At 54.7% G+C, this 10,014-nt stretch overlaps 2 protein-coding genes across 2 annotated transcripts in view; one reads left to right on the top strand and one right to left on the bottom strand.

The window, feature by feature from the left end:
• The first annotated feature begins 56 nt into the window (after positions 1-56).
• On the top strand, positions 57-6,583 carry MRTO4 (MRT4 homolog, ribosome maturation factor). The gene is made up of 8 exons (XM_025856540.2): positions 57-217; positions 2,685-2,743; positions 3,743-3,846; positions 4,560-4,641; positions 4,824-4,891; positions 5,128-5,279; positions 5,683-5,759; positions 6,093-6,583. Exons 1-8 carry the CDS (start codon positions 190-192, stop codon positions 6,240-6,242), a joined length of 720 nt encoding a protein of 239 aa, XP_025712325.1. The 5' UTR covers positions 57-189; the 3' UTR covers positions 6,243-6,583.
• A 575-nt stretch (positions 6,584-7,158) lies between these two features.
• The window catches only part of LOC112811705 (aflatoxin B1 aldehyde reductase member 2-like), a 6,313-nt gene continuing 3,457 nt past the window's right edge, over positions 7,159-10,014 (bottom strand). The window contains exon 4 of the mRNA XM_073903587.1: positions 7,159-7,464. Coding sequence (XP_073759688.1) covers positions 7,180-7,464 — 285 coding nt within the window. The 3' untranslated portion in view covers positions 7,159-7,179. The remainder of the gene's footprint in view (positions 7,465-10,014) is intronic.

Here is a 10,014-nt window from a genome sequence, read left to right as displayed (position 1 = left end):
CTCAGGGCTCGGAGGCCCCCGGGCGCGCGGGAAGTCGCCCTGCAGACAGCCGGGCGGGGACAGGCGGGCTGCGGCGCGGATCGGGTCAGGCACGCGCGGGGGCAGTCCCCGAGGGCCGTCCCATAGGCCCCCGCGCCGCCGGGGTCCTAGCAGGCAGCACCGCCTTCCGCCGCATGTGCCTGCAGCGCGATGCCCAAATCCAAGCGCGACAAGAAAGGTGAGCGAGGGGGTTTCGAGACCCCATGGGCAGCTCCGCCGGCATGGTGCCGGCTGCGGTGGGGACTTGAGGGGCACCGAGTGGGACGTCGGGGCGTCCGCGAGGAACTCCGCGGTTCTCTGGAAACTGCGACAGGGCTTCGTGGCCGCTGGCGCACCGGAGGGGGTTGGAACCTGGTCGGGTCAGGGGAGCGGACACTGCGGGTCCTCGGGTGCCCTTCCAAGGCTTACTAGGCCGGAAAACAGCTTTTGAGCACCCGAGCTACGCCCGATCTCGCCTAGGCCCACCTTTCCCACTTCAGCCACTCTCCCTTAGCTCTTTGCACTCCCACCACCCTGGCCGCCTTTCCTTTAGGAAGGTTTAGTCCCGGCTCTGGCCCTTTTGCTTGCAGTTGCTTCTGCGTGGCATGTTTACGCTTAGATCTTCATGTGTTGTCAGTTCATAAGGCACCTCCTGAGAGACCGTTCCTGACCTCCTGTGTGGTAGTTTCTTTCACCCAGGCTGAAACAAGATACTTAGGGGCCTGGCACTCTAGGCGTTGGGCGGATACAGCAGTTACAGTAAGGAAAGCCTAGAAGCCTCATTGAGCTTAAAGTTTTAGTCATAGGAAATAAATCCTCCCCAAAACACCAGAAGTCGAATCAGGTCAGATCGTGATGAGTCTCACGGACTATAAGTGAGATAAAGAAGTGATGTTACTTCGTTTAGCGCAACCAGAGAAGGTCTCTGATGAGCTGACAAATAAGCAGAAACCTAAAGAAAGGAAATGAGCCATCCATGGAGTTACCCCAGAGCATAGCGTTCCAAGGACAGGGAAGATAAAGTGCAAAGGGACTGTATTGAGAGCACGTTTGACGTGTTCTGGGACAAGAGGCCAGTGTGGCTGGAACAGTACACGAAGAAGAGGGAGTAGGTTGGGCTTTATAAACTTTCCCAAGGAATTGGCTTTCACACCCAGGTGCAGTGGGTAGCCATCCGAGAGCTTGAGCAGAGATGGATGATATGGTTTACTTTTTTTTTTTTTCTTTTGACGGAACACAAGCGGGGGGGAGGAGCAGAGGGAGAGGGACAAGCAGACTCATGCTGAGCAGGGAGCCCAACACAGGGCTCAATCCCAGGACCCTGAGATCATGACCTGAGCCAAAGTCAGACACTTAACTGACTGAGCCCCCCCGGGGACCCCGACATGATTTAAATTTTAAAAGATCACCCTAGGGGCACCTTGACGGCTCAGTCGGTTGAGCGTCAGACTCTTGGTTTTGGCTCAGATCATGATCTCAGGGTGGTGGGATCGAGCCCCACTTCAGGTTCTGTGCTGGGGGTGGAGCCTGCTTAAGATTCTCTCTCCCAGGGGTGCCTGGGTGGCTTAGTTGTTAAGTGTCTGCCTTCGGCTCAGGTCATGGTCCCAGGGTCCTGGGACTGAGCCCCGCATCGGGCTCCTTGCTCGGCGGGGAGCCTGCTTCTCCCTCTCCCACTCCCCCTGCTTGTGTTCCCTCTCTCTGTCAAATAAATAAATAAAATCTTTAAAAAAAAAAAAAAGAAGAAGATTCTCTCTCCGTTTCCATCTGCTCCTCCCCCCACCTATCCCCCTCTAAAAAGCTTTAAAAAAGATCACCCTAGTTGCCTTATTGATAATAGACTGGGAAAAGTGGGGAGAGAAGGCAAAGTTGGAAGGAGCAAGGCCAGCAGTAATCCAAGAGAGGGTAGCACTGGCTTGGTCCACAGTTGGAGCAGTGGAAGTGGTGGGAAATGGACTAGGGCATTGTGTTTCCCCTCCTGTGCTGCCCTCACCCTGACCAGTGAGATTATTGTTGCACGTATATGCCAGGCAGGATGAATAAAAATTGCGCCATTACTGGGGGTACCCTCAGCTTTGCATGTGATGCTCTGTTAAGTGTTTGTGGAATGATTGGGTTCTGTAGAGGGAGCCCTGGTGAGATCTGGCAAATGCCATACTCTTCTGGATAAGAGGAAATTGAGCCCCAGCTCTTGGGCAGACGTGCTTGCCCTCCCCAGAGAGGCAGTGCTTTATCCATGAGTCCAAACTGCAGAACAAGATGAAGCAGAGGAGATAGAGTCCCCAGATTCATCGTTCCCCAGCAGAGGCCACCAAAGATTTTCTCTGTGCACCATGGCAGAGAGCAGAAAGGGACCCGCCTGAGCCAGCCACTGAAAGCACTCCAATAACAGGAGCAAGCCCTGCCCCGACACTGCAGTACAGATTCTTAGTCTAGCTGAACTAAGAGGGATGCCGGAACATCTGGCTTGTCTACGTAATAGGAGATATGTCAGGGGATGTCCAGGCTCAGGAACATTGGAGTAGGCACTCTGAGGACCCTGGGAACACGTAGCCTTGCCTTTCCTCACCCTGGCTTTTGGTCCAGCTGAGCTGCTAAAGGGGGGATGGAAATGAGTCTGCAGGGCCTCTGGATTTGTCTCTCATCACCTCTCTCTTTCTTTGTATTAGTTTCCTTAACCAGAACTGCCAAGAAAGGCTTAGAACTGAAACAGAACCTGATAGAAGAGGTAAGAGCTCATTCTTTTTATTGTTCCAGACCCTGTATTTGGTTTATAAAGGTGGCTAGAGGGCTGGCAGGGAAACATCGTTTTAAAAAAAAAAAAAAGGGAAGAGAAAAACACCACGAGGTGCTGGTTCTGTCCTTTTCTCCAGCAGCAGCACCAATAACTCCCGTAGTAATGATTTCCAGCTTTGACCGAGCTCTTACTCTGCACTTGGCACCCCACTAAGTATTCCGTGTGCTGTTCCACTCCATCTTTACAGCGTACCTGGGAGGAGTTAGTGCTGTTTTGCAGCTGGGTAACGGAAGCTTAGAGAGATTTGGTAGCCTGCCCAATGTCAAAAAGCTGTGGGGTTACACGGGGCGCCCGGCTGGCTCAGTTGGTAGAGCAGGCAACTCTTGGTTTCGGGGTCATGAGTTCAAGTCCCACATAAAGTAACTTAAAAAAAAAAAAATCTTACCAGATGTTATCAGATGTTAGTAAATGCGCCAGCCTACTGTCTACACTGCTGCAGGCCACAGGCTGGGTGAGAGGAGAGTCTCCTCCAGCACAATTACTCCTTTTCCTTGAGACCACGTCATCATGGCTGCAACCAGCAGTGTGGGCAGAGCAGGGCCGATGAGCCACCTTCCCTTGTGAGTAAAGAATGAGACTTTATATTTTCCATGTAGCAGGAGCCTTCCAAGCGTAGCTAAGTGTTTCTGGGTTGTCAGTTAATGGGCAGAGCAAAGCAATCCATTCCACTCCGGGCACAGATAAGTCAGAAACCTGGAAGACCATGGGATCTCAGCTTACCTGCACTTTGAGATCACACCTACTTTGCCTCAGGGGAGCCCCTGTAGTCCATGATCTTGGCTTCAGTAACAGAAATAAGGAGGAAACAGCTAGACGCCTCCAGCTCTAAACTTCCATGGTTGTTAGGGACCTAGACCAGATTCTTCCCCATCTGAGGCCCAACCCATGGTGCCCCCTTGAACTCCAGAACCCCATTGAATTGTCCCACAGCTTCGGAAATGTGTGGATACGTACAAGTACCTTTTCATCTTCTCTGTGGCCAACATGAGGAACAGCAAGCTGAAGGACATACGGAACGCCTGGAAGCACAGCCGGTAAGAAGGCCTTCCTGCGTGGAGAAGCCAGGATGCTCTCAAAGCACAGGGCCAGTTATTGACCCTTGGGTAGCTGGGTCACACAGATACCACCTTACTGAGGACAAAGCTTCACATTCTCCAGAGGCACTTTTTAACTGTTATAACTGGTCTTGCATTGAGCTTCTTGGGCAGGACTGGGTCGTTGGGCAGGGAATGTTTGAGCAGCAATCCCTCAGGAGAAAGGGCTCCCTTAACTCCTGGGATCTGGTCCTTTTAGGAACATCCCATCAGTTTTAGAATGTTGGTGTGTACTCCAAGATGCACACGGTGCCCCGAGAGCAGGCTGCGTGAGCCACATGGCGGATACCCGTCCTTGGGCTGGATCTGTGATGGTACGAGTGATGACTCTGGTCTGCCTCAGACCAGTGAATGTGCCTCTTCCATACCTCCAGATTGGGGGGTCTAGGGGATCACATAACACCCACAGTGGGCCAGTAGACAAAATACTATGGATGTTTGAGGTCTGTAGGCAGGAAAAAATGAAGGGGGTCCTTGGCTGTGGACAGAGAGCCGGCAGGGCTGCATGGAAGAAGTAGGAGCCTCTGGCCAAGCCTCCTGCGGCCCAGCAGCCTGGGCCTGAGTTCAGGCTCCTGGGGACTGGAGCAGGTTTACACCTTAACTGGGGGACGGTGGAGGGGGCCCTTCCTTCACGGACTCCTTTCTCTCTCTAGGATGTTCTTTGGCAAAAACAAGGTGATGATGGTGGCCTTGGGTCGAAGCCCAGCTGATGAGTACAAAGACAACCTGCATCAGGTGAGTTTCTGGCCTTCTGGCCAGTGGAGGGATCGGGGAGACCAAGGCGTGGCTTAAAGCTCGGTTCTCCTTTAACCCGCAGACCCAGAGTAGTGCCCCCCCCGAGCTGTGTCAACCAAAAACATCTGCAGATATTGCCAGATGTCTAATGGGACTGGGCCGACCCCACTTCTGTTCTGTAGGTCAGCAAGAAGTTGAGGGGTGAGGTCGGTCTCCTTTTCACCAACCGCACCAAGGAGGAAGTGAATGAGTAAGTGTTTTTGAGGACTAACAGGGAAGGAGTAATCCGGGTACTTTGTACAGTACGGAGATATCAAGCAAAAACTGGTTCCTGGAACAGTGCTCCTGAGTCCTCGTTCTGGGCAGCATCGTGCTCCAAGCGGTCTGCCGCAAACGTGGGTGGGGAGGGGAGGCCAGGGGAGCCTGACTTCATGCCCGGCTGGTGGGCCGTTCAGGAACGCCCCCCACCACTTGTCTTTTCCTGAGGTGGTTTACGAAATACACGGAAATGGACTTCGCTCGAGCCGGAAACAAAGCAACTTTCACTGTGACCCTGGACCCCGGGCCCCTGGAGCAGTTCCCCCACTCCATGGAGCCACAGCTGAGGCAGCTGGGCCTGCCCACTGCCCTCAAGAGAGGTATGGGGAAACCCCTGGAGCTGAAAGGTCACAGCCTAGCTGCCAGAAACACAATTTCCCAAACCTGACAGACCTCCTTTGGCCTCTGTGGCTGAGCAGCTCATTTCTGCCAGTCTCCATTTTCTCAGGTGAAAATGGGACTGAGTGACCACCTCTTGGTCGGGGCAAGAGTGGGTAGTAACTCACAGCCAGAACACAGCAGCTAAGGGACGTGAGGGAGGCCGTCCTCCCCCCCCCCACAGACCCTCCTGGGCAGCTGAGCACTTTCGGGTTTAGCCTGAGTGTGCTGGGGAGGGGGGGAAGGGCGGGGGGCCACCCGGCTCCCTCAGCTCTGGGCAGCGGGCAGAGAGCTGTGCGTGGGCCTCTGTGCCAAGGTCACCGTGCGGGGTTCCTTTCTCTGTAGGTGTGGTGACCCTGCTGTCCGACCACGAGGTGTGTAAGGAGGGCGACGTGCTGAGCCCAGAGCAGGCCCGCGTGCTGGTGAGTCTGTCTGTCCCCCCCCCCCCCCCCCACCCCCGCCACGGTCGGCGGGCTGTGGCACCAGGGCCCCTGGCCGGTTCGGGTCACCCTTGCTCCTCTTTTTTTTTTTGTAGATTTTATTTATTTGTCAGAACGAGCGAACACAAACGCGGGGAGTGGCAGGCAGAGGGAGAAGCAGGCTCCCCACTGAGCAAGGAGCCCGATGTGGGACTCAGTCCCAGGACGCTGGGATCATGACCTGAGCCAAAGGCAGCTGCCTAACCAACTGAGCCACCCAGGCATCCCCACCCTTACTCCTCCTAACCATTGATTCCCTCTATGCATCCCTTGCAGAAGCTTTTCGGGTATGAGATGGCTGAATTCAAGGTCACCATCAAATACATGTGGGATGCACAGTCTGGAAGGTTCCAGCAGATGGGAGATGACTTGCCCGAGAGCGCATCCGAGTCAGCAGAAGAATCAGAGGGGGAAGATGACGGCTGAGAGATACTGGGGACGGACTGTGGGACCACCACCCCGCTCGCTGAACAGCAGGGAGGGCGAGAGGGATGGACTGCTTTTCTATAAGGAATAAAACTGTCTGCAAAGTGGCTCCTGTGGACAGCAAAGAGGACTTTTCCTAGAAAAAAGGCCTTGGTTTTGGACTTTTATTTGGATTCTCTGGGTTCCTTTTGTTTGCCTGGAGCCAGCTTCCAGCACTGGCTCCCGCATGATGTCTGGGGACGTGAGAGCCACCCCCAGAGCCGGGGCTTCTCTCCTCTGGCCCTTTTGTGCCTCCTGGAAATGGGGGTTTGCCAAGGAATAAAGGAAGCCTGGCCACCCTTCCTACCCCCCTTTCTTTCTCTCCCTCCTCCCCCCACCAGTCCTATCCCCTGCCCAAGCCAGGGCCGAGGGTCTTACAGGATGCTTTCACTAAGACAAGACTAAAGCCACTGCTGAAACCCAGAGCAGATAAGAAAACTGTTCCACAGCATCCTGGGAACTTTTATTCTTGGGAGTGACTCTAATGGTAGGTAAACCTTCAGGGCATACGGCCCTTTCTCTTGTGTGTAGCAGAGAGAGGGCCACCTCCAGCTGCCCTGTCCGGAGGTCGGGCTGGATTCCGGACGGGAGGCTGGGAAGCCTGCACTCCTGCCTCCTCCCCCACAAGCCCTTGGGAAGGACAGGCAGCAGGGCAGATGGGCAGCCGGGTCCAGCGCCTGCTCTGTCCAAGCAGGACACGCCTGAGTGGGTCACAGCACAGCCTTCTCTCGTGAAGGCAGCTGGGAGCATTGTGGGAATGGAGGAAATAAACAGCTCGTGAGCAGACACTGTGGAGAAAGAACAGGCCAAATAAAGCCATTTAAGGCCCAGGGTGAGAGTGTCAAAAGAAGTGACCAAGACGGAGGAGGCCCTCTGCCACCTCAAGCCAGGACTGGCCCTAGCGGAAGTAGTTGGGACATTTGTGGGCGACCAGGTGCCAGGCTCGATCGAAGTCCTGCACCACGGCCGACTCCAGGGGCCCTTCCTCGGTCGCTGCCAAGTTCTGTGTCAGCTGCTCCACGCAGGACATGCCAAGGATGACCGCGTCCCTGTGGGCACCCTGCAAGGGGAGACAGCCAGATGTGAACACATTATGCACCGTGGTGGCTCCAGGCGCACACCCTCCCTCCCCACCCTGCCTCTGCCGAGACCCGGGCTCTGATGTCTCCTTAGAGCCTACGTTCTTCAGGAGTTTACACAGCCTGCAAACAGCTTGAAAGGCCAGCCTCTACAGACTCCCCAGCAGGCAGACGGGAGTTCAGAGCCACTCCCCTGTGCCCCTCCACAGCTGGGTAAACCCGGGGTAGTCACTTGACAGCCCCAAACTTCAAACTTCGTTTATTTTGCAGGAATTAAAATTTTCTGAAGTATTTGTGTCAGGCCTGGCCCTGAACAGCTCAGGAAAGGGGAGCCCTCAGTAGATCATGCTGAAGCCAGTGGAAGGTGTGAGGGCAGCCTGGGACAGCAGAGAGGGCGGCCCCCCAGGCGCAGGGCCCGACTCTGCAAGTGTGCGGCCTGGGGCGGAACAAAGGCTAATGGTTAGAAATGTTAAGTTTCAGAGTCCACTGGATGCTCGTGCCCTGTCACGTGTAGCTGTGGGGCCTTAAGCGCCTCTGACTTCACTTCCTCATCTGTGAAGTTGGAATAATCACACTTAATAGGGCCCGTGGAGCTCATAACGGGGCACTTAATGAAACTTCCCAAAAAAGAGAATTCGCATGGAGAAACACCAGAAGAAAAGGAATCACCTCAGAAACTATCAAGTAACTGTGTAGCCCTCTCCCTTCTTCCCCGTTCTCCCTCACCCCACCGCGGAAAAAAGCAGCCCCCCCGGGACGGCCGGCTCCGCCGCAGCTGGGGACACTGCCGCCATACACAGCCCACAGGGCCTTCTCCACCAGGGCAGTGGCCTCCAAGTGGTGCTCCTTCCAGAAGCTGGGCAGGTGGGAAGGGTGGCACCACGGTCAGTGCCGTGAGGTCACTCCAGGGCAGATGTCCCACCCCGGTCCCTGAGGCCCCACGGGGCTGGCGTCCTCCGAGAATGCAGGTGGATTCCGGGCCCCTTAGCTGGGCACTTTTCAGTCCGGTGAGGGGGGCAGGGGGATGCAGTGGGCAGGGATCCCTGCCTTCATCATGCTCACTAGATGTGAACAACACAAGCCCCAGACCGGGACCCAGGAGCAGCCACAACACCGCACTAGCGTGCCTCCTGTTACTGTACCCATGACAAATCCTGCCTAAAGCCACCTGCCTCCACTTCTCTTACCTGCTCCGTGAGGAGAGCAAATGCCCCCGGCCAGCCCCTTACAGCCAGTGCCAAATGTAAAGGAGATAATGTACCTGATGGTGCATACCTTGTAAACCATGAAGAACAGTCAAGCTCAAAACCATCAGGCCTCAGTTCTGCAGGGTGAAGCCCAGGCCCTGGCGGTGAGAAATCTTGAGAACACTGTTTGGGGCATTGGCTCCTAAACCTGGACACCTGGCCGGGAAGATCAGAAACGGGGTGGGCAAGGGTGGGGGGGGGGAGCTGGATTAGAACTGAGATCACAGCAGTGCACACGAGGTGATCCCAAATATTAGACGCTCCATAGACACTCCCCTGCTTTCAAAGTCCTTGGCCATTTCAACAAGACTAACATCAGAGACTTGCACAAAACTTCCTCCTTGCCCTCCTCCCAGGGTGGGGGCAAAAAGGCAAATAAATTAGACACAGAAATTAACCGTGGACTTGGCTTCTATAAACATAGAAAGATTAGGAGCTTGCCAGTAGTCCACGGAGCACATCTAAATTTGATAAAGGAGGGGCGCCTGGCTGACTCAGCTGGAAGAGCATGCAACTGGATCTCGGGGTTGTGAGTTCGAGCTCCACATTGGGTGGGATTACTTAAATAAAACTTTTTAAAAAATAAAGTGGATAGGGGCGCCTGGGTGGCTCAGTCGGTTAAGCAGCTGCCTTCGGCTCAGGTCATGATCCTGGGGTCCTGGGATCGAGTCCTGCATCGGGCTCCCTGCTCCGCGGGAAGCCTGCTTCTCCCTCTCCCACTCCCCCTGCTTGCGTTCCCTCTCTCGCTGTGTCTTTCTCTGTCAAATAAAATCTTTAAAAAAATAAAGTGGATAAATGAAGGAATAGCAATAAAGTGCACCTTGGGGGAGGTCGCAGGAGAGGCCAGAGGGAAAGAGCCATGAGTTTAAATCATCACCTCTGAAGAGTGCAACTTGGCAACGGGTTGCTTTGAGCCATGGGCCTGTATTCCTTTGATAGCGTTTCCAAATTTTAGAAAGTGGAAAAGTAAGGGAAGAAGGCTGATTCCAACAGCTGTGTAACTATAACTGTAGACATTGAGAAAATATTACTGCCAAGAGTTTACAAAGTTTAGATTCCTTTGCCTGAGGGGAAGGGCCAGCTTTCCAGAGTTCTGATCCAAGGGTACCCCCTGCCCCGGCCCCACTGTGCACAGAGGGTGAGCTCTTCCCAGGAAAGAGCTGTGAAGCTTTGAGAAGGCACAGGGATCCACGTTCCCAATCCAGGCCCCTAAGCCCTCTCCAGAGACACAGAATATCCAGGGTGTGGATGTTGGTAAAGCCCTGGAGATTCCAGGGACCTAAGTCTGAGACCAGGAGGAGGTGCTGGCCCCCAGAAAGCAGCCCCAGAGACCCCCTATTTCAGACTAGGAGGACCTATACCACCCCCCACCCTGACGCAGCCCATCCCCCGCTCACCGATTCCTGT

The sequence above is a fragment of the Callorhinus ursinus genome, unplaced genomic scaffold (genome assembly GCF_003265705.2).
Source record: "Callorhinus ursinus isolate GAN/ISIS: 27379988/994484 unplaced genomic scaffold, GSC_fseal_2.0 scaffold18, whole genome shotgun sequence".
Classification (NCBI taxonomy): domain Eukaryota; kingdom Metazoa; phylum Chordata; class Mammalia; order Carnivora; family Otariidae; genus Callorhinus; species Callorhinus ursinus.
The sequence above is the reverse complement of the archived record's forward strand: the minus strand, read 5'-3'. Positions and strand labels throughout refer to the sequence as shown.

Coding starts and splice junctions, on each gene's coding strand:
- MRTO4 (XM_025856540.2), top strand. CDS start 190: ATGCCCAAATCCAAGCGCGACAAGAAAG. Junction 218..2,684: donor ATCCAAGCGCGACAAGAAAG/GTGAGCGAGGGG, acceptor TCTTTGTATTAG/TTTCCTTAACCAGAACTGCC. Junction 4,642..4,823: donor ACAAAGACAACCTGCATCAG/GTGAGTTTCTGG, acceptor TCTGTTCTGTAG/GTCAGCAAGAAGTTGAGGGG.